We start from the raw sequence: 24400 nt of genomic DNA, 5'->3' as shown, positions 1-24400 counted from the left end.
TTTCATTTTCATGACTTCCATATAGGTTACAGGATTTGCTCAAACAACAACTACCACTTAGTTAGTTACTAAAAAACAGTGCTTTTGCACAGTAACTTTTATGATAACTATAAGAAAAAGGAAGGACTTCCAGATGTGTTAGTATAAATGTCACTTTGAGATCAAGTAGAAGGGACAAGAGAGAGTTCCAAGCGGCCTTTCCATTCTTCTCCTGGCAGCAACATTCACACATAGCATCTGCTTCTACTCTTCATATCCCTTAAATTCACCACTGACTTGGATTTTTTCTCCCACGGATTCCAAACAACTATGGAACACCAAAGTTTATTTGGATGGTTAGTTTTACTAATGATAGTACACTTCATATTGCTCATATTTTTTTCATTGCTTAGATATAGTATCCATTATAGTTTTTTAGGAAATCGGCTATGCTTCCTACATACCATTTCATTTAGAGATGTTTGCCTTTAATCTTCGTATGAGTTGAGTATAGAAAAATGTATTGTGGGGGTCTTATATGCTAATCTCAGTAGTACTATGATATTTGAACTTATTTTTCGTCCATGAATATTAGTGTAATTAATGGTAGGACTTTAACCACGTTAAGAAAAATTATGTGTTGATGAAGGATAAGAGGTGTCCGTCTTCAAGGTTTAGGTAAAGATATAAAAAAGTTATATTTTCCATTTTTTATCAATTAAACAAATATTTCTTGTTTAAGATACATATCATTCATCCTCAAAATTAGAAATCAACAATCATATCTCCATTACATTGATTATTTTAAAAAATCCAATGCTGTAACTGAAATTGGAGGGATTAAGACCTTCATCTTGTTGTGACGAGGATGAAATGGTCTTTGTCTTGGTATTACCTGTATATAAAAGAAACATACGTTGACAAGATATTAGATCCACATGTTAGCCTAAATATGCATAATATGTTCCTGAATGATAGCTCAAGTGGTAAGAACTAAGTGACATATGAGTTGGGGAGGAGGAGGTCCAGGAATCCATCATGGGCGGGTGCAATTTAACTTTTCGTTGTAAGAAAAAATGCATAATATGGTCATATTGGAAGAACACAACACCACCTTTCTTGGTACTAAGAAACTATTCTCATCCAATGCATTTACAGATGTGAGCACAGTCTTTGTCCCAATTATTTTTGGGCTCTCCAATCCGCGAACAATAATTTTGAGTTTCACTTTGTTGTTCCCCAAGTTTGCAACCTATACATGTCAATTGCAGATAATGTGTATATCATGTGAAAAAATAGTAGTAAAAAATCAATATTACATCAAAATAAAAAAATATATACAAGTATTATAACTCTTTAGCACAAAAACACAAAACTAAATATGTCTTACCTTTATTTTTAAGTAGGTTTTCTTATCTACAAAATTTTGCCAAAGAATTGCTGATGCATCAAATGAGGAAGGATCAGGTGTTTGAAGTGTTGAGTTAAGAAATGTTGCTCCATTTGACTCTCTAAACATATGTGTTACCCAGTAGCTAGGAGTTCCATAAGCTTGATTTGAGTTAAAAACAATTGCATCTGGGTTCCACCTATAATGTAAATGTAATCTTATTATTATCTTGATGTACTAATAGGTCATTTACTAATTAACAATAAATTTTATAATCATTTATATTTGAATTCAAAATTTGATGAGGCAATAAGTAAACTATTTTTATGCCCGTTGCAAAAAAAAAGTAAACTATTTTTTATGCATATTTACATTATTTTAATAACTTCATGAATATAATGAAATATTTATTCTATAGATTTATGAGAAATAGAATATACATACTTCCTATCATTTGCATTTACAAAAAGTGGTGCATAAGCAGCCATTGCTACATGATCACTGCATCATAAATGAGAAAAAAATGGTAAGTACAATAATCAATCTACTAGTTTTAAAAATAACAAAGTATCCAACTCCTATATTTAAGCAAATGTGCAGTAAATTTAACCTGTTTCTTTCTAATCCAATAAGGAAGCCAGCTTCAGACACACCTCCTATAAGGGTTCCATACTTAGCATATTGGTCTCCAACTAGAGCATACTCACTCACAAAAGCCTGAACAATTTTCAAATCACCCAAGGCATTAATACATGTGTTAAGTGCATAAAGATATCGTATATAGAGTTAAAGAGGACACCAAAAACCTTTGGACCATCGCGGGGCGTCTTATCAAACACATGTGCATTGTTGAACATGTTTGAAGGATTATTAGGGTAAGTCTGTTAAGAAATTTAGAATATGTGAGAGGATGATGAAAGGCTAAATAAAAACAAAAAAATACACACATTATTTTTCAATGTAAATGAAACATTAAATTGTGAGGGTCAATTATAAGAGACGAGTATTACATGATAGTCATACAAATCAGTTGGGTGATCCAATGGCTCAGAAGAAGCATCACAATTTGAAATCATTTCAATATCAGGATATGCCTTCCGTATAGCTTTGTAAAATGCTAAGTAGTTTCCTAATAAATAAAAATTGAAAATATTAGTTTAATCTCATGTCATCTTTTTCATTTGTGAAATCTTTAATATAAGTATTCACACTGTTTTAATAAAAAGCATTTGTCTAGGAATATAATATAATATTGAGTTCGTGTAAGGTACGTAGATTCTAATGGACAAGTAATAGGACAATAGAGAAATTAAAGAGGTGCATACCTAGGTAGTTTTTCTTTCCACAATCTTCATTTCCAATAGCAACATACTTTAGGTCAAAAGGCTCTGGGTGCCCCATTGATTTTCTAAGAGAACCCCATTTAGAAGTGGCTGGACCTCTGGCAAACTCAATACCATCAAGGGCTTCCTGAAATTGACGTTAAGCAAAAGATAATATTATTAACAAAATTATACCATTGTTTGATAAAGAATTTAAAATGGATGGGTAAAAAAGAGTTAGAAAATATACTTGGACAAAAGGTGTGATGACGCTTGTATCAATTTGATCAGTATGACTGATGCCTTTAACATGAAATTAAACACAAACAAAATTCTAAAGTCACTAAAGGTTCTTAATCTATGCTAAAACTGAAACAAAAAAGATAAAAACAAATGTGAAAATACCATTGTTGAATACCCAAATTGGCTTTGTACCAATATCCTCAGCAAGCTACAAAAGGAATATAGTATATAAAAGCTATTGAATTTCATAAAAACAATGATTGACCTCAGCTCATATCCAATTAAATGTACCTACTTGAAGACCCTCAAAATATCCTAATCCTTCATCTGTCCAGGAACCCCAAACATCGCCAAAGTGCCCTGGCCTCTCTTCCCAAGGTCCAACACTATCCTTCCACCTAAAAGCGTTTCTAAGTGTTTGTCCTTCAATAAAACAACCACCTGTAGCAAAATAAAAAAGTGCAATTTATCCTTTAGTGTGTATTCTTATAACATCCATTCAACATCATAAGATTTATTGTTCAATAAGTTAAAGTGTTGGGGATCACTTATATGTCTCTAAATAAAATAATGATATCCTAACCTGTTTAACCAAATGACACCCATGTCTTTATTATTGAATGTAAGATTATATTAATATATATAATCTTTCTGGTACCAGCTTTATTATATTTATTTTGCAATAATTAATCCATGTATCTTACTCACATGATAACGTTTTTCTAAAACTTTCATACTAAATATAAACAAAGTTAACATTAATTATTTTTTTAAGGCTTAGTAGCAGTTATGATCCCTTAAGGAATTTATTAGCTTACAACATATCCCTCACATTTACTAAATGTTGCAATTTTGGTTTTTCGAAAACTTTCATCCAATATTTAACAGTTTTTAATTAAAAAATAATTAAAAATAAGGCTTGAAGAACAATTTTACGTTTTTAATTGACAATTTTATGGTTTCTGATCTTTTTAAGTGATTTATTTTAATAATAAACCGTTAAATATTTGATGGAAGTTGACGGAAAATCAAAACTGCAACAATTAGTAAAAGGGATAGACGTTGTAGGTTAATAAATTCTATGAGGGACCAGAACTGCCAAATTGTGATAAGTGAGGGACCAAAAGTGCTATTAAGCTTTTTTTAATTATATATTCAATCAAATAATATTTTTTACTTTTATTTTTAATTACTACTAGAATATATTTATCGGATGAGTTTCTTTTTCCAGATCATTTTCAAGTAGAGTTTTGAATGAAGTGGAACAATTTCAGATATTTGAAGAAGTGAATCAGGTGCAGTATGTTTAAGAGGAGGTTCAATCACAGGTACGAAGGCTTGATGATGAGAGGGCACTATGGACGATTGTTGGCTGTTGAGGAGGTGATGGTGAACCAATGTCCTTGCATAGACAATGGCGGTATTAATCGTGGATACAACTTAGTTTTGGGCGTTACTCTTGGCGCTAATGAAGATTTTATGTTCAAGGTTGTGCTTCGTTATCAAGGAGGATTTGGATAGGATTACCCTAGATGTCGTGGACGCCCAAGGAAATTAGTTTTGCCGGCATCTATTGTTAAATCCTCAAGGCCTAGGGGAAGACCCCAGAAAGTTGAGAATAAAGGTAGGAAAAAGACCGAGTTCGTTGGGGTTTCCAATGATTGTCTTTTTCTAAGGATACGACCTTTTTGGTTCTCTGTAGATCGGTAATTACTTGGGTATGATGTATGATTGTACGTATAAGGTTGCTTTGAACCAAATTGCGGCACAAATTCATGCGTGCATGCCTTCTAAGGGGTGGTGGTTGGTGGCCTGGTGATTTTGATCGAAGCCGACTATTTTATCCTTTGTTGTTGTTCTAGTGGCTTTCTCCTTTGGTATTTGATTTCTTTTGGTCTCAATCTATTTTTTTAAGCTCTTGGGCTGATTTTTGCTATGTAGGATTTCTTTTGTTTTTTTTGTTGGTTTTACGTTTTTGGCGTTGTATAACTTATTTGTTTGATTTTTATTTTTGGGGACTACCTTTTAGCATCGAGTGGTTAACTTTTTGTTGCTACTAATCACTCGTGTCTTCTTTGTCTCTTCTTAAGCTTTGTTCTCAAAGCTGTGATTAATATATCTTTTACTTTTTGAAAAAAATAATATTTAGGCAAATTAAAATTGAATGATATTTTAACCCATCATCATAAAAATGTACAATTATATATATATATATATATATATATATAACATTTTATATTTTCTAAAAATAAAAGGTTAAATATATTTTTTATATTGTTGTTTATTTATTATTACAAGTTAACAAACTTTCTATCATAAAATATATATTCAATAAGTTATAATTTGAAAGTTTTATATTATATTTAAAGGGCCTTTATAATGCACCAAATACTTGGGTTTTTTTTTTTTATACTTTTTTTTATGGTAAAACTTTAGAGTTGCCAAATTTTCTTAGAAAGATAAGAAAATTCTCGCAATCTACTAGAGAGTCGCCCTTAAGATATGATAACATGAATTTTTTTTGAAATATTTGAATTTTACTATGGTTTATTTACATACCTGGAAATCTAATAAAGGCAGGTTTCAACTCTAAGACCATGTTGACCAAGTCAGTTCGGAAACCATGGCCCTGTACCAAAACATGTTTGTACACAATTTTCGAATGAAAATAGGCAGGAAAAAAATTGAATATCACAAAAATTAAGTTTCAAACGTTCAAGCTAGAGCTTGAGAAAGTAGCTAGAAAAGTCTTATTATATAAGTGGAAATTCTTGACGGGACACACCTTAAAAGTGTCCACAGGCATAGCTGACACTTGGTCCAACCATATGACACCCTTTTGAGTTGTTGTTAACTGAAGGGTTGCATTAGAACTTGATTCAGTAGGTACCAATGTAAGCTCCATCCTTTTCCAGTTTGCAACTTCTGATGCAGAAGCTCTGCAAGATCGTTTATTAAAATTGTACAATTATCATATACAATAAAAGGATGCATTTTGTAAGCTATTGAACATATGGTTTCTCTTGGATGGTAAAACATGCATGGCTCTCACTTGACATTTTTAGACGCCAATATCCCCCCATCTTCTGCTTTTTTAAATGATATTGTCATATCTAGTGATCCCGTTGATTTTACAAAGAAGACAACTTTGTATTCCTTTCCGTGCACAACGTTCTGCAACATGATCTTGTTGTTAAAAAATGAAAAGTATTTAAATTCTAGTAAGGAAGAAAAGTAAACTTCTAAGCAAAAGAAATACTTGTTTCAAGGACATAAATCCACATATAATCAAGTGTTGAGTTTTAACTTCTATCCAGAATGTATAAGTTTAATCAAATCTACTCTCATTTTAAATGCACTACATAACTTCTTCTATATTAAATATCTCACATATTAAGACTTTACATGATTTTTTAAATTCAAAGCTTTCTATTACTTATGTTTTGTCAATCATAAATACGAGATTGTCAATATTAAAAAATTTCATAACTATAAATTTAAACATTAACATATATTTCCCATGAAAAAAACATGCACAAATGATATAATGTTTTAATTTAAATGATTTATCTTGTAGTATTTTTTAATTTATGAAACTCCATCTCCATAATTTATAAGTATACCTTTTGTAATTTTAAATATTTTATCTCTTATTTTTTTAAAATATCATGTAGCATGTAACACACGTAATACTTATTTTTAAGTATCAATTAAAAAAGGGATAACAAAACAACAAAGAGATAGGAGGTTGTATGCGACATATTAAATAGTTATTCTCACCATGCCCCAATAACCTGGATTAGAGACACCAACACCATCAGAAGGACATTGGTCACATAGCACATCCATTCTCAATGCCACTTTATTGCGTTCAAAGCAAGAACTACGTTCAGTTTGCAACAAGACTAAGGATTCTTTTCCTACTATGGTCCAAGGGTCAATATTTGATGGAGTTTGCGTTCCTCCTGCTTCAAAACCTGAAACACAAATTTATATATGAATTCCATACATGCGCTAGCAATACAAATATTATTGTCTTAAATATATTATCTATCGTGAAGCAAATTGTGTGCAAATGATTAAACTTATTATCATTTCTAGAACTCTCACTAGAAGTTGAAAAATTATGTGTTGGAGTTATTTTTTGTTCATTTAGCAAGAGAAGATTGAAATGACATATCAAAATGAAGTAATAGCTCTAAAGAATTTAGGCAGATAAACATTTTCTGTTTAAATTTGTAATCACTCTGATTTTAAAAGTACCAAAAAAATTTAATATTGTTTTATACAAACGTTTAAATATCTGATCATCATCACATTTGTTTACTCTTTTTTATTTTTATTAATTATGATACGACAAGACCAAATTGAATATTTGTGTCTAAACATACTAAATTCATATGGAAACTAGTTACCTCTATTGTTCACAAGCTCAGCCCATAGTCCGCCAGTGCCAGCATGATTGATTTCCTGTAAAAGAAGTTCAAAATTTAGTAAAATTTAAAATATTTAAATAAAAAAACTTTCCAATTTAATCTATCAATTCAGTTTCATATTGTGAAGAATCTGCAAACACCATAATCCTTTCCAACCTCATAAAATACTCCAAAGAGAGTTTCGGGAATCGGTCTTCCAGCAGTTGCAAGATCTACAATTAGTGTTGAAGTCTGGTTTCCAACGGCATTGGCACTGGCAGCATAACATTGATATGCAAAATCACATGTCACTAAGAGCCAAAGGAAACTACAACAAGCCTTTGAGAAATCCATTTCTTTTCGTTTGTCTTGGTTTCATTCTTTTCTTTTTGGCTAGTAATTATAGGACTTTTTTTGGGATAAATTTCAATAAATAACTGTTGGTTAACAATTACCACAGATCCTAGTCTTTCGTGTATATGGGTGAGATAGAGTTTACGTAGGTTTTGAAAAAAAAAATTAGTTTACATAAGTCAAGTAAAGTGTTGTCAAGTTCTATCTATAGATTTTTTTTTGGCTTTTTGGGCACGTTTTTGCTTTTATCTTTACTTTTTTTTTTCTTAGAATGAACTAATTTTTTTTACATCGAAAATATAAATTACATCTACCAGGGATTGATCCCTAGACCCTCCCCTTCCAACTCATATGTCACATATCTGTTATCACTTGAGCTATCCTTCACAGACACTTAAGCCTGAACAAATATTATTTGTTTATAAATAGAAAGAGAATCATTTTCTGATGTACCAAGCAAATAGAAAGAGAATCAAACTCCTAAATAGTTTTCGTTGCCCACAAATTAAAATCTTGGTACGATGATTTTTTTTTCTTTTCAAAATTAACAAGTATTATGTATCACTGCACCTATATGAAGAGAGTATTATGTATCACTTAAAAAAAACTTAATTATAGTGGCATGCAATTTCTAGCGGTCTTATATAGACGGTCAAGATCTATAAGATTCTTTTGTTTTTATCTAATATTCAAAATCAACCTACAATGGAACGTTTTCATTTTGTAACAAAAAAAAACTTGCAATAGTACCGCCCTAAGGTTAAAGACATCCTTTCTTTGGGTTGAAGCTCAGTTCATCTCTCACATCTTCAACTGTCATTGTTTGAATTTTTGCCTAGGTTTCTCTTTGTTTCATTCTTCGGTTCGAATTTTGAGTTTTGTTTTTGAATCATGTTTCTGAGTGTTCTAATGAATCATGTTTCTGTTCATGAGATTGTCACATTTCTTAACATTCTTTCTTAGAAAGTAATTCCACATTTTTTTTCAAGGAATTTATTGATGTGGAGCTTAAACATAGTGACAAAGCTGCCTCTGTGAGAAAACTCAAGGAATTTTCGGACATGCTTATGAAGATGACCAACAAAGTGTTGCTAATTTTTTTTTTTTTTTGAAAGAGGAACATTTTGAAAGATTTCTTAGTTACTTATATAAAAGTGAAGTATTTGGTAGTGTTGAGAATGATAATATTGTGCAATGTTTCTAAAGTATGAAAACTCGTAGAAAATAATTACAAAGTGAATTCAAACTTTTGAAATCAATATTAAGCTCCAAACTTGTATTATTGCTCACAATATAAAATTCATGGATCTGTCACTAGTTCTAAGCACTACAAGAAAATGTGGTATTAATGATGGTTATTTACTGACAACTACAAATCTATGGGTAATTGTGGTTTTTCACTCTTTCCTCCAACAAATCAACTCAACAAGAACCTCAACCCAAAAGGCATCACCATGATTCAAATGGATGCTTCATAGTGTCAGAAATGGAGAAGGTGACTTGTTTATTGTCCACCCTCAAGGCCAACATATCTTGCTCCATGTCTATAAGTGCTCTCCAGCTGGCTAGAAATGGTCTTTCTAAGATTGGAGGAACCTTTGTATCCTCTTATGTGTCAAACACCACAAAGTCCACCTGAAATACAATTTTTTCCACTCTAACAATCATATCCTCAATTATCCCACAGGGAACTTGATTCACTTATTCGCCAATTGAAGCAAAACCATTGTTGGCCCAACTTCTCCAATTTCTAGCCTTTAAAAAAGAGAAAGCAACATCAAATTGATTCTAGACACCAAATCACATAATGATTTCTCAACCGACAACTTCTCAATTTCCAAAGGAATGGTGAAACTCTTACGCTTTGTTTGGTAGAGAAGAGAGAGATAGAGAAGAGAGAAGTTGAGTAGAAAGAAATAGATGAAAAATAAAGAAGATTTTGATCCTTCAACTTAGAAGGAAGCTTCCTTTGTAGTATAATATATATATATATATATATATATATATACTTAAATCTTTGGCAAGCATGATATTTTCTCACCTTCACCAAGACTCCTCGTACGTATTTGACAAAATGTCTTTCATAAACTTGGAATGTGTAGGACTTTTCGTCAAGGCCTTAGTCACGAGTGCAATGAAACACATGACATCCCAATATAGTCTTGTAATATATATAAGAAAATGAAATTCGCGGAATATTTTTTTATTAGTCAAATCATTGCATTCAAATATAACATAAAAAGTGTTAAAGCCCAAATACAATAGAGAAATAACAAGCTGATAAAGAGACAAAGCAACACAAAGAGAACATGATTACAAAAAACAGGGGAAAAAGATGGTAGAAACAGGGGAAATATGCGGAACATAATTAAAGAACTTTGATATTGCGGCCCTTAAGTTCAAGTTAGTATTGCTGTTAAAAAAATTGATCGCATAATCTACTTGTTTCTTTATGAGTTGCATTGTGAAAGAGCTAAATTAAAATCTTATCTATGTAAAAGAAATATACATTTATTTAACTAAGCTTTAGTCTTGACCCCTCATTCATTCTAAGAAGTAAAATACTCCTATCTACTTTAATATATCAAATGATGTAACTGAAAGAGGAGGAAGTTCAACATTCATGTTTGCGCTTGCTTCCTCAAGTGGAGTTTGTTGTGGCACGATCTGTATACAAAATAAACAAAAAAACATAAGATTTTTTTATCAAACATATATATAAACTTAAGTTAACTAGATATTAGACCCTTATGTTGGCCTAAATATGCATAATATGTTCATATAGGGAGAAAGACAACACCTTTCTTGGTTCTAAGAAGGTATTCTCATCTAATGCATTTTTAGATGTGAGCACAGTCTTTGTCCCAATTATCTTTGAGCTTTCCAGTCCGTGAACTACAATCCCGAGTTTCACTTGATTGTTACCCAAGTTTGCAACCTAATCATGTCAATTGTGAGTATATCATGTGAAAAAAGTTATAGTAAAAAAATCAATATTAGATCAAAATATTGGAAGATATACAAGTATGCTCCTATTATAACTATTTAGCTAAAAAACACAAAAGAATAAAACTGTCTTACCTTTATTTTTAAGTAAGTTTTCTTATCTTGAGGATTTTGCCAAAGAATTGTTGATGCATCAAATGAGGAAGGATCAGGTGTTTGAAGTGTTGAGGCAAGAAATGTTGCTCCATTCGACTCTTTAAACATATGTGTCACCCAGTAGCTAGGAGTTCCATAAACTTGATTGGAGTTAAAAACAATTGCATCCGGGTTCCACCTATAATGTAAAAAAATTACATCTCATTATTGCCTTGACGTACTAATAGGCACTTTACTAACTAATTATAAATTTATTATCTTTTGTATTTAAATTCAAAATTCGAGTACAATCTTTATTGTAAAATATTTTTGCATATTCTATTGCTATTTTGTCTATTATTTTAATAACTTCATGTATATAATGAGATATTTATTTTATAGATTTACGAGATATAATAGACATACTTCCTATCATCCGCATTTACAAAAAGTGGTGCATACGCAGCCATTGCTACATGGTCACTGCATCATAAATGAGAAAAAGAATTGTAAGTACAAATCAATATAATAATTTTAAAAATAATAAAGTAACCAACTCCTATATTTTAATAAATGTGTCGTAAATCAACCTGTTTTTTTCTAATCCAATAAGGAACCCAGCTTCAGAGACACCTCCTATTAAAGTTCCAAGCTTAGCTTGTTGGTCTCCAACTAGAGCATATTCACTCACAAAAGCCTGCACGGTTTCAAATCACCATATGTATTAATTCAAGTGTCAAAGTGCATAATAAGATATCGTATATAGAGTTTCAAGAGGATCACAAATACCTTTGGACCTTTGCGGGGCGTCTTATCAAACACATGTGCGTTGTTGAACATGTTTGAAGGATTATTCGGGTATGTCTGTTAAGAAATTTAGAGAATGTGAGAGGATGATGAAAGGCTAAATGAAAACTAAAAATACACATTATATTTTAATGTAAATGAAACTTTAAATTATGAGAGTCAATTATTTTATTTTATTTTGGTCAAATGAGAGTCAATTATAAGAGATGAGATATTACATGATAATCATACAAATCAGCTGGGTGATCCAATGGCTTGGAAGAAGCATCACAATTTGAAATCATTTGAATGTCAGGATAAGCCTTTCGTATAGCATTGTAAAATGCTAAGTAGTTTCCTAATAAATAAACAATTAAAAAATATTAGTTTAATCTCATTTCATCTTTTTCATTCATGAAATATTTAATATAAGTATTCACACAACTTTGAATAAAAAGGATTTGTCTAGAGTCGTGTAGGGTATGTAGAATCCAATGGACAAGTAATAAGACAGTAAAAAAAAAAGAAAAGGGTGCATACCTAGGTAGTTTTTCTTCCCACAATCTTCATTTCCAATAGCAACATACTTTAGGTCAAAAGGCTCTGGGTGCCCCATTGATTTTCTAAGAGAACCCCATTTAGAAGTGGCTGGACCTCTGGCAAACTCAATACCATCAAGGGCTTCCTGAAATTGACGTTAAGCAAAAGATAATATTATTAAAAAAATTATATCATTGTTTGATAAAGAATTGAAAATGGATGGGAAAATAAGAGTTAGAAAATATACTTGGACAAAAGGTGTGATGACGCTTGTATCAATTTGATCAGTATGGCTGATGCCTTTAACATGAAATTGAACACAAACAGAAGGCTAAAGTCACCAAAGGTTCTAAATCTATACTAAAACTCAAACAAAAATGATAGAAATAAACATGAAAATACCATTGTTGAATACCCAAATTGGCTTTGCACCAATGTCCTCGGCAAGCTACAAAAGGAATATAATGTATAATAGCTATTGAATTTCTTAAAGAAAAAAAATATGATTGGCATCAGTCTATATCCAAGTAAATGGGCCTACCTGAAGACCTTCAAAATAACCTAATCCTTCATCTGTCCACGAACCCCAAACATCGCCAAAGTGCCCAGGCCTCTCTTCCCATGGTCCAACACTATCCTTCCACCGGAAAGCGTTTCTAAGTGTTTGTCCTTCAATAAAACAACCACCTGTAGAAAAACAAAAAGTGTACTTTGTCTTTTAGTATTCATTCTTACTAGTGTTTTTTACCCGCGCGTTGCACGGAAAATATGTCTATTGTATTTGATACATTAATTAATACTTTGATTATTAAAAATATATTAAACAACGAATGAAATAGAAAAGTAAGAATTGATGAGTAAAGTGGACATAAAGACTTATCTTCTAAGCCCGATTGAGACCAAGAGGAACTCGTTTCACATTCTTTGTAAATATGAAGACGATAACACAAATCATAGATATAAGGAATTATCAACATATTAATCTTAAAAAAAAATTAATGTGATAGTAGCACAAATCAGGATTGTGTAAGATATATCATAAAGTATAACATTATTGTGTTTATTCCAACTAAGTAGGGATGACAATGGGTAGGTACTATAGTACCATCTCCATACCCGCGTTTTTAAAAATTACATGTACCCGTCTCCATACTCACGTGGGTAGCAACTCGAAGCTCTCCACCTTTAGAGGGTATGGGTGCAGGTATGGGTACTATAGTACCCAACCGGCCCATATCTGCACACACATGTTATTATTATTATTATTATTATTATTATTATTATTATTATTATTATTATTATTATTATTATTATTATTTGGGAATATATTAACAAATTAACTTAAGCTATAGCTTTCAAACTCACTCTTTTTAAAAAAAAAGTTTGGGATATATTAATTAATACTCTAAAAATAAATAATAAATAAATTAAGATAAAATCAAGAAATAAAACACTTAAATCCTAATCAAATCTAAAATTTAAAAATGTATTTTTTTACTCTAAAAATAAATCAAAAATAAATTAAGATAAAATCAAGAAATAAACAACATAAATCCTAATCAAATCTAAAATTTTAAAATGTATTTTTTTATGAGAATTAATCTGAGAATGACACGTGTTATTTTTTTTCCAATTAGTGAATCTTCTGCACCCTAAAAGATTTTCTTATCTTCAATCCTTTTGCTTTTGATTAAGAAGATAAAAGCAGGAATCCTTAAAGCATATGACATCTTACAATTAGTTGAAGAACAAAATCAATTCATGAAGAAGATTGAAACAGAAACCTAAAATGAAGTCTTGAAGAACAAAATACCCTCTTTCACCAATTTGAAAGGACTGTGGTGAGACCAAATCTTATCTTTTAAAATAATATCAATCAATTATTTTAGAATATATAAAATTAAAACATATATCAATTGAAAATTATATCTTCTAAAATAATATCAATTAATTAGGTTAGAATATATAAAATTAAAATATATATCAATTGAAAATTATATCCTCTAACAAATTGACACGTGGAATAATTTTTATGAGAATTAATCTGGGAGCGACACGTCACTAACTTGGCCTGTGGGAGCGACACGTCATGCTAGAAGTTGTTCTTTTCTAATATATATAGATAGATTCTTAATATTTATTGTTCAATAAGATAAAGTTTTGGAGATCACTTATATGTCTGAAAATAAAATAAAATAATGATCCTATATTGTTTAAATAAATATAGTAAATTTATTTATGCCTTCATTGATATATAATCTTTCTAGTACCAACTTTATCATATTTATTTTTCAATGAGACATGTATCTTGCTCACAAGACAACATTTTTCTAAAGCTTTCATATTAAATATAAAAAAATAATATTAATTCTTTCTTTAATTAGTATTCAATCAAATGATATTTTTCTTTTTATTTTAACCAATACTAGAATATATTAGTCATAATATTTTTATTTTTAAATTTAATGATATTGTGGTTTATTTATCCTCGCAAGTTTAATATTTTTTATTTTCTAAGAAATTTCTTTTTTTTTGAAAGTTATTTTCTAAGAATTAAAAGGTTTTAATATCTTTTTAATATTGTGGTTTATTTATCATTGCAAGTTAACTATTTTCTATCATAAATTATTTTTCAAAAGAATCTAGTTTAAATTTTTATATTATATTAGAAAGACCTTTATAATGCACCAAATACCTGATATTTTTACTTAATTTTGTTCTAGAAAAATTCAGAGTGACCAATTTTTCTTAGAAAAATAATAAAATTCTCGCAAGTTACTAGAAATATCCCTAAAGATACGATAACATGATATTTTTAAATATTTGAATTTTACTATGCTTTATATACATACCCGGAAATCTGATAAAGGCTGGTTTCAACTCTAAGACCATGTTGACCAAGTCTGTTCGGAAACCATGTCCCTATACCAAAGACATGTTTAAGTTAAATTTTCAATGAAAATAATCAGAAGAAAAAATTTGAATGTTACAAAAAGTTTATGATGTTCAAGCTAGAGCTTGAGAATGTAGCTAGAAAAGTCTCATCATATAAGAGAAAATTCATGATGGGACATACCTTAAAAGTGTCTACGGGCATAGCTGACACTTGGTCTAACCATATGACACCCTTTTGAGTTGTTGTTAAGTGAAGAGTTGCCTTAGGATTTGATGCAGTGGGTACCAATTTAAGCTCCATCCTTTTCCAGTTTGCAACTTCTGATGCAGAAGCTCTGCAATATCATTTAATAATTTTGTAAAATATCTTATACAAGAAACTACATTTTGTAAGTTATTGAAGATATGATTTTTATTGAATGAAAGTGACGCGGGAAAAGAAGGCGTGACTTGTTGCCAAATTTGTTGGTTTGGAATTTGATGAAAGTGATGAGGAGGTTACTTGTGGCCTAGTAAAAGAAATGAAGGAGTGGTGGCCTCTCCTTGAAACTAGGGATTTCTTTTGTTTTTGGCTTTGGTTGTGGTTCATGTCTTTTGGTTTTGTTTTGTGGTTCTTTTTGGCTTTTGCTCTTTATTTCAGTGTTAATTCTTTTGCTGTTTTCCTCTGAGGGTGGTTTGGGGTTTGGTTTATCCTTTGGAAATTTTGGGATTTTTGTTCTTGTTATCCCCATAACTGACATGTATTTTCAAGGTCTTTTTTTTGTTTGTTTATAGCCAGACCCTTTACCTCTTAATCAATATTTGATATTCCAAAAAAAAATTCCTCTTGGATGGTAAAACATGGTACTCACTTGACATTTTGAGAAGCCAATATCCCTCCATCTTCTGCTTTTTTAAATGATATTGTCATATCCAGCGACCCCGTTGATTTTACAAAGAAGACAACTTTGTATTCCTTTTTTTGCACAACATTCTGCAACAAGATTTTGTTGTTAAAAGATGCAAAGTATTTCAATCCTAGTAATGAAGAAAAGTAAACTCCTAAGCAAAAGAAACACTTGTTTCAAAGACACAAATCTACATATAATCGATTGTTAAGTTTTAACTTTTCTATCCAGAATATATAAGTTTATTATAATCTCCTCTCATTTCCAGTGCACTACATAACTTCTTTTTTTTCGAAAATAAAAAAGTGTATTAATAAAAGATGAGGAAATTTGCAAGATTTACACCCTCCTCATAAGGATAAAAAAAGAAGCAATCTCGAAAGAGCCCGAAAAACCACCAAGGAAAAACCTCGCGCCCGGGAATACGCCAAAAAACCCAACCCCAAAGCCTAAACAAACCTGACTAGAAGCTAAAACAACCAACAAAACCCATCTAAGGACCCAAGAAAAACAACCGACCCTAGCCAACCAATAAAATCGGAAAAAAAAACCTACAAGAAACCGAACCTCCCTCAGCAAGGACTAAGGAGGTTTTCTAGCCAAAATCTGGGCTGCAATATTAAATATCTCACATATTATTATTTTACATGATTTTTTGAAAAAAACTTTCTATTACTTGTTTTATGAATCATAGATTGTCAATATTAAAAAAAATTCAGAACTTAAAATTTAAACATTAACATATTAATCACATGAAACACATATACACAAACCATATAATATTTTTTTTTACATTGGAAATATAAATTACATCATCTAGAGATTGATCCTTGAACCTTCCCCACCCAACTCATATGTCCTTTAACTCTTACCACTTGAGCTATACTTCGAGGACAAACGATATAATATTTTAGTTCAAATAGTTTGTTTTGTAGTTTTTTAATTTAAGAAACTCCATCTCCATGATTTAGATGTATACCCTTCGTAATTTTAAATATTTTATCTCTTATTATTTTTTATATTTATATATTTAAAAATAGGCTTAAATGCACTTTTGACCCCAAGTTTACATTTTTTGCGATTGTTGACCCTGATCTTATTTTTCTACGAACCGAGACCCTCTCCAAGCAAAAAAGACCAGTCATCTTCTACATGCAAATTGCCTGGAAAAGGTCTCATTTCGTAGAAAAATAAGATTAGGGTCAACAATTACAAAAAAATGTAAATTTGGGGGTTTAAAAGTGCATTTAAGCCTTAAAAATATCGTGTAGTATATAACACATCGAATAATTTACTTTTAGTATCAATTAAAGAAAGAACAACAAAACAACAAAGAGATAGGAGGTTGTATGCGACATATTAAATAGTTATTCTCACCATGCCCCAATAACCTGGATTAGAGACACCAACACCATCAGAAGGACATTGGTCACAAAGCACATCCATTCTCAATGCCACTTTATTGCGTTCAAAGCAAGAACTAAGTTCAGTTTGCAACAAAACTAAGGATTCTTTTCCAACTATAGTCCAAGGGGCAATATTTGATGGAGTTTGCGTGCCTCCTGCTTCAAAACCTGAAACACAAATTTATATAAGAATTGTGCAATTGGGAGCAAATGATTAAACTTATTGATCATTTCTAGAACTCTCAATAGACTTGAAAATTGTGTCTTGGAGTTTTTTTTTTTTTAATTTTGTCATTTAGCAAGAGGAGGTTGAAATGACATATAAAAATGAAACATAAGCTCTAAAGAATTATGGTAGATAAATGTTTTCTGCTTAAATTTGATATCATTACGATTTTGAGAGTACCAAAAAAATATTTAATATATTTTTATACAGACATTTAATCATATCTTATTTTTTCACTTTTCAATTTTAATTATTAATTAATAATAATTAATTAATAATTACAACTTTCAAAAAAAAATTAATTATTAATTATGATACGACAAAACCTAATTGAATGTTTGTGTCTGATCACATACAATTATTAAACTCATATGAAAACTAGTTACCTCTATTGTTCACAAGCTCTGCCCATAATCCGCCGGTGCCAGCATGATTAATTTCCTGTTAAAGAAGTTCAAAATTTAGTAAACTTTTAAAAATATTTAACTAAAAAACTTTCCAATCTAATCTATCAATTCAGTTTCAGTAGGAAAGGCATAATTAAGATGTTTTCTGATGTCTTATCATTTTGAAAAATTTGAAGAATCTACAAAGATTATAACCCTTTCCAACCTCATAAAATACTCCAAAGAGAGTTTCGGGAATCGGCCTTCCAGCAGATTTAAGATCTACAGTTAGTGTTGAAGTCTGATCTCCAGCAGCATCAGCAACATAACATTGAAAGGCAAGATCACATGCCACTAAGAGAGAAAGAAAACCACAACAAGTCTTTGAGAAAGCCATTCTTTTAATTAGCTGTACTGGTTTCATTATTTTTCTTTTTGGCTGGTATTTATAGACAATTTAACAGGATAAATTTCAATAAATTACTAGTGGTCAACTATTACCACAGATCCGAGTCTCAAGTGTATATGAGTGAGATAGAGTTTACGTAGGTTTCGAACAAAAAAATGAGGCTGAACAAATTAAGTTGTTTGTTTATAAATAGAAAGAGAATCAAACTTCTAAATAGTTTTTGCTGCCCACAAATTAAATCTGGTTACATTGAATTTTTGTTTCTTCATGTTAACAACTATTATGTATATTTATATTTTTAGATAAGTGGAAACATGTTTTATTTATTAAATTTAAGTCCTGCATGGTAATTGATTTTGATATAAATTTGTTTATAAATATATTTATGATGATTTGATGACAAATTGCTGAGTAAGTTATGCATTTTGTATATGTACTCAATTAAAAATATGCCTAAGAAGTAAGAACAATAAAAAATTATGTATGTTTTCAACATTCTGAATGTTGGTTGCTGGAAAATTCCAACATGTCATTTGTTTGAAGGAATCTAAATGTTTCACTATCATGATAGAAAACATTCTTCAAGTATCACTGCTTTGCGATATTTACTTGTTTTTCTGATTCTGATGCAGGGTGTCTTGAAAGCATTATTTTCTGTGTCTCTGCAGAGTTACTTGAAACTTGAAAGCCATCTATCTATCCAAGTAAGTGTTGAGCAAACTTCATTCTAAAGCTGAGATTTTGCCTTGTTCTCTGTCTTGTGTATGACTGTATATTGATTTTGACTCTTATTTCTTGCCCCCATTTGGCTCTGAATTCTGATCCATGTCTCTAATTTCCATATTTATTAAATCTCTCTAAACCTGCTCAAAGTTTAGGAAAATAGTTGTTTGTACTCACTAGTGCTATGAAACAAAGCCCAACATAGTTTTGGAAATATAAAGAATACCCAATATGCTGAGCTTGATGAAGTGGCTTTGGCTGTGTTGTAGGTTCTTTTGGGAACATGGGATCCATTTAGGTGAACTAATTTAGTCATTGTGTGTGTATTACTCACACCATATACAATGCAGCATCAGATATGTTTTACTTAATGTTTTGTTGTCCTTTAAATTCTTATAACATTTTGTCCTTGAAGATGCCTATTTGAGTCTTATGAGCTAATCTCACTATTCATCCATATGTTAAATTGTAGTCCTTTCTCCATATGACTAATAATAAATCATGTATTTTCAATGGTCAATTAGCAGCTGTAAGGTTAAAATTGCTATTCTTAAGTTCAAATTGGTTGAATCATCTAAGCAGCTAAGATTAAGTATTACTGTTTTCCCTCTTTATTAACATGACAGACAGCACAAGAGGATCAAATACCCCAAAACAGCAAGTCATTGATACCTTGTTTAGACTTTTGATATTGCTGTTATATTAAAATTGAATGCATAATCTGCTTGTTTCTTTAATAAATTGCATTGTAGCCCCAATCACCAGATTTCTTGTTGTGAAAGAGCTAAATTAACAATTTATTTATGTAAAAGAAATATACATTTCCTTAACCAAGCTTTAGTCTTGACCACCCATTCATTCTAAGAAATTAAACACTCCTATCTACTTTAATAGATCAAATGATGTAACTGAATGAGGAGGAAGTTCAACTTTCATGTCTGTGCTTGCTCCCTCAATTGGAGTTTGTTGTGGCACAATCTGTATACAAAATCAACAAAAACCAAATTTAAGATATTTTTTATCATATATGTATGTATATAATTTAGAAAAACAAATTCTACCTTGTTTGGCTCTGAGAAGGAATTCTCATCCATTACATTGGCTGCTGTGAGGACTGTTTTTCTTGAGCCACTCTGTTTCACTTTTGACTTCAATCCATTTATGGAAATCCTAAAGCTCTCAGAACCACTTCCAAAGTTAACTACCTGCAAAATTCAATAATTCCAAAGTCAATAAGGTGTTAAATTTAAACTCACATTCATTCTAAATGAAATATTAACTTAGGCAAGTCAATTACCTTCACTCTTATGTAATTCTTCTTATCTTCAGAATTTGCATACTCAATTGCAGATGCAACAAGTGACTGGGAAGAAGTTTGAAGTGTTGATTTAAGCAAGGTTGCTCCACTTGACTCTGTGAACATACGTTGGAGCCAATAACTAGGAGTTCCATAATGCTGGTGAGAGTTAAATACAATTGCATCCGGTGACCACCTATAGAGATAGAAATTAAATTATCTCAATTTTCTTACCTGATAAAAAATTGAGAAAAAGTTTGATGCATCGACGGTGTAAAGTTTTTTTACACCGTCAACCAATTAGATTTCAAGGATGTGCCACGTCAATTGATGAAATTAAATAAAATGAGAGATTTTCTCACATCCTTGAAATCTGATTGGTTGACGGTGTAAAAAAACTTTACACCGTCGGTGCATAGAAATTAAACTCTAAAAAATTATATGTAACAAGATAAATGAATGTAAGAAAATAATAAATGTAATCAATAGTTTGAGTAAATTACGTCCGGTCATTTGAGTTTACAAAGAGAGGTGCATAGCTGACCATGTGGACAACATCACTGCCATAAAAATGAAAGATGAGAAAGTCACTCGGGTTATATATAGCTAACAAAAACTAGTTCATAAAATTGAAAGAAAAGTTTAATTCTACAATGGTCAATGGACCATGAACCATGTTCCTACCTATTTTTTTCAAGTCCAATAAGGAATGCAGCTTCAGCCAAAGCTGATAATAAGCTTCCTGTTCCAGCATCTTCCTTCACATTTACAGCATATTCACTAACAAACGCCTGAGTAGCAAATAGTTGAATTATTTAATTAATTATCTATCATATGCATAAATCAAAATATAGTTATACTCCATCAATAATTTCAAAAAAATTAATAAAATGTAAGTGCTCAAACCTTTGGGCCGGATCTTGGTGCATGATCAAACTTGGTATGACTCGAGAACATCTCCATCGAAGGTCCATAAAGCTATTAACAAATAAAACATATTAAGAATGTAAATACTAAAATGTGCTCGAGTGACAAATTTGCTGTAAATTTAGAAAGAAAAAAATTAAAAAAAATTGTTTATATTGGAATGTTACATGGAAATCATAAAAATCAGCGGGGTGTTTTAACGGGCTTTTGGAGCCATCGCAGTTTGAGATAATCTGAATATCTGGATAAGCACGTTTTATAGCATTATAGAACTTCATGTAGTTTCCTGGTCAAGAAGAGAAATAAAAAATACAATATTAGACAAATAAGAATAAATTCAATATGGATGAATAGGCTTAAGATATATTTAAAATGTAAAAAGAAAATTTTGACTAGTTGAGTTATGCAACAAATATTGGTAAAATAAATTCACATCTACAATCCTATAATTAAAAAAAAAAATGTATACCTTGGTAGTTATAATGACTGCAATCTTCATTTCCAACTGCAACAATTCTCAAGTCAAATGGCTTAGGATGTCCCATGGCAGCTCTACGAGAGCCCCAGTATGATGTTGGAGAACCTCTGGCAAACTCAATGCCCTCTAAGGCTTCCTGTTTGCAAAATTATGAACACAAATAAATAAAACTAAATTCATAAATAAAACTATTGGAAAATAATAAGAACTTAAAGAAGAGGAAAAGAATCATACTAGCACAAACGGTAAAATTTCTGTAGTATTGACTTCTTCATTATGGCTGATACCTAAGTGAGATATTTCATTAATTAGAAATCAAAAAATAAAAATATCATAATGCATTCATGGTTAATTACTTTTTGGTTTTAAATGGCATATCAGTTTTTTATTGGTGAGACAAATGATTTGGACAAAGATATACCATTGTTAAACACCCACACTGGCAACGCACCAAGATCCTCTGCTAGCTGCTCAACAAAGAAAGCAAATATATTAGAATTCTTTTTAAACTTTTTTTTGTCATGGGTGGATTTTTCTCAAGAGTGTTTCCTAACCCTTTCATCACTTAAGCTATATAGGGGACTTTTTTTAAAGAGTTGTAAATATATAGTTTCTTTCAAACATCCAATGGTATACATATTCACGACAATTTTTAACTGCAGTAAATATTATATCGATTGGATGTCTGGCAAAACATCTAAAAAATTATTTCAGTTTTTAAACATTTTGATAAGAAGAAAAGCCCAATACTTGTAAAGGATGCTACCTGGAGGCCCTCAAAATAGCCTAGTCCATCATCAGTCCAGTAATGCCATTTATCACCAAAGTGTCCTGGTCTTTCCTCCCAGGATCCAACTGTGTCTTTCCACCTAAATGCATTTCTTAGATAATCTCCTTCAACAAAACAACCACCTATTTCCACATAAAAAAAAAATAGTGTTAGATTGAAAAACTATTTAGTAAGTACATTAGAAAATTCTCAAATATATAATAGGCTTTGTTAAATAATCATTTAGTTACAAGATTATTCTCCTTAGCAAAACAAATTAACTTTTGAATTTTTTTTTTAACATACCCGGGAATCTGAAAAATCTTGGATTGAGATCTGCCACCATTTGAAAAAGATCCTTTCGGAAACCATGACCCTGTGCCAAAGAGACAATATAATGTTATCAATAATGCATGAAACTATGAAATTAAAGTAATAATAATGCACTTAAAAGAAAAGATCATAGTATTGCAAGCAATCATGCAAACCTTATATGTGTCCAAAGGCATAGCTGAAACTTGATCTAACCATACAACTCCCGAAAGGCTTGTTGTTATTTGAAGACTTGAATAATGATTTGTATCCTTGGCTTCAAGTATGGTCTCAATCTTTCTCCACCTTTCGACTTGATGCCCAGAATCCCTGCCAAGATTAGTAATCAATTTATTTTTACTTTTACAAAATAAATGTAGTCTTAAAAGGGAAATTTAATATAATAGCATGTTTGAATCAGCGATGATAGTGAACTCACCTTATGCGAGTTGAAGCCAGTTTTGTACCATTGTCAGAGCCGACAAATGAAACTTCTAGATCAATTTCACCAAGTAATGATCTAACATAGAAGACCACTCTATATTTCTTCCCTTTCTCAATGTTCTGATTTAAAAAGAAAAAATAGAGAATATACATCAGAAATTATTTTAATGATATTTTTCTTGTCAATTTCATATCTTAATAAAAATGTGAGATTGATCAAGTACCATGCCCCAAAAACCAGGGTTGGAGATACCAACACCACCATGTAGACAAGTTTTGGGTCCATCACAAAGAACCTTTATATACAGGGCATTCTTATTACGCTCAAAACAAGAGGTTCGATCAGTTGATACATATACTAATGATTCATCTCCAATTGTTGTCCAAGGATAAATATTTGAGGGAATTGTGGGGCCTCCCTCTTCAAAACCTGAAACATTAATTTTAAAATGTAAAAGTAAAATAAATCTATCCTTGAAAATGTTGAAATTGATCTTTATGAAAAAAAAAAGGTTAAAATGTTATAATGAATGACCTCTGTTCCTCACAAGTTCTGCCCACAATCCTCCAGCTCCAGCATGGTTAATCTCCTACCAAAGACATTCAAAGAGTTTTTATTGGTCACTTTGTGAAATAATAACTAACTAATTAAAGTAAACTCTGCAAAAAAAAAAATAGAAGAATAAGAAGAAGTAATTTACTTCAAAGAATGCTCCAAAAAATGTGTCTGGAATTTTCATTCCAGATCCTTGCGAACCATCAATCACAAGTGTTGATGTGTAATTTCCATCAGCACTGCATTGAAGAATGACCAAAATTGCTAGCAAAGACCAAGAGTAAAGAAAAGCTTTGTAGGAACTAGTAAAGAAAGACATTTTTTTTCTAATTCGATATGAACAATTTCATTCCTAGCTACCACCTCTATTTATAAAGGAATAAGATCACTAACTAAATATATCTTCCGTAAATTTTTTTAACATGCATATAGTTATTAAACTCTGCTACTTTTACCATCACTATTTCCTTTAAAAGCACCTAATATTTAAGATTTGTAATTTAGTTATAAACACTATGTACTTTGTGCTTTATGTATGCCAGTGCAGAGTACCATCATCTCGTTTTCATCTAACT

The 24400-nt window shown here is 30.8% G+C and overlaps 3 protein-coding genes across 3 annotated transcripts; all 3 read right to left on the bottom strand.

The window, feature by feature from the left end:
• Positions 1 to 687: 687 nt before the first annotated feature.
• On the bottom strand, positions 688 to 7728 carry LOC130732569 (alpha-L-arabinofuranosidase 1-like). Its single transcript, XM_057584587.1, has 17 exons — positions 7527 to 7728; positions 7350 to 7404; positions 6715 to 6911; positions 5987 to 6108; positions 5720 to 5873; positions 5494 to 5563; positions 3230 to 3375; positions 3097 to 3142; positions 2942 to 2994; positions 2695 to 2839; positions 2380 to 2498; positions 2176 to 2250; positions 1980 to 2086; positions 1814 to 1870; positions 1370 to 1568; positions 1094 to 1231; positions 688 to 874 (listed from the first exon to the last, which is right to left on the bottom strand). Exons 1-17 carry the CDS (start codon positions 7701 to 7703, stop codon positions 779 to 781), a joined length of 1956 nt encoding a protein of 651 aa, XP_057440570.1. The 5' UTR covers positions 7704 to 7728; the 3' UTR covers positions 688 to 778.
• A 2222-nt stretch (positions 7729 to 9950) lies between these two features.
• Positions 9951 to 18311, bottom strand: LOC130732568 (alpha-L-arabinofuranosidase 1-like). Its single transcript, XM_057584585.1, has 17 exons — positions 18137 to 18311; positions 17911 to 17965; positions 17270 to 17466; positions 15857 to 15978; positions 15187 to 15340; positions 14963 to 15032; positions 12652 to 12797; positions 12513 to 12558; positions 12358 to 12410; positions 12111 to 12255; positions 11810 to 11928; positions 11574 to 11648; positions 11375 to 11481; positions 11211 to 11267; positions 10785 to 10983; positions 10504 to 10641; positions 9951 to 10370 (listed from the first exon to the last, which is right to left on the bottom strand). The coding sequence occupies exons 1-17, from the start codon at positions 18305 to 18307 to the stop codon at positions 10275 to 10277; spliced, it is 1950 nt and encodes a 649-aa protein (XP_057440568.1). The 5' UTR covers positions 18308 to 18311; the 3' UTR covers positions 9951 to 10274.
• A 1322-nt stretch (positions 18312 to 19633) lies between these two features.
• Positions 19634 to 24155, bottom strand: LOC130732567 (alpha-L-arabinofuranosidase 1-like). The gene is made up of 17 exons (XM_057584584.1): positions 23971 to 24155; positions 23805 to 23859; positions 23494 to 23699; positions 23265 to 23389; positions 23002 to 23155; positions 22820 to 22889; positions 22511 to 22656; positions 22166 to 22211; positions 21979 to 22031; positions 21736 to 21880; positions 21434 to 21552; positions 21246 to 21317; positions 21024 to 21130; positions 20843 to 20899; positions 20340 to 20535; positions 20104 to 20247; positions 19634 to 20020 (listed from the first exon to the last, which is right to left on the bottom strand). Exons 1-17 carry the CDS (start codon positions 24142 to 24144, stop codon positions 19925 to 19927), a joined length of 1965 nt encoding a protein of 654 aa, XP_057440567.1. The 5' UTR covers positions 24145 to 24155; the 3' UTR covers positions 19634 to 19924.
• Positions 24156 to 24400: the final 245 nt, after the last annotated feature.

This window comes from Lotus japonicus, chromosome 1, assembly GCF_012489685.1.
Source record: "Lotus japonicus ecotype B-129 chromosome 1, LjGifu_v1.2".
In the NCBI taxonomy this organism is placed as follows: domain Eukaryota; kingdom Viridiplantae; phylum Streptophyta; class Magnoliopsida; order Fabales; family Fabaceae; genus Lotus; species Lotus japonicus.
Note: the sequence above shows the minus strand (reverse complement) of the source record. Positions and strands in the feature narration are given on the sequence as shown.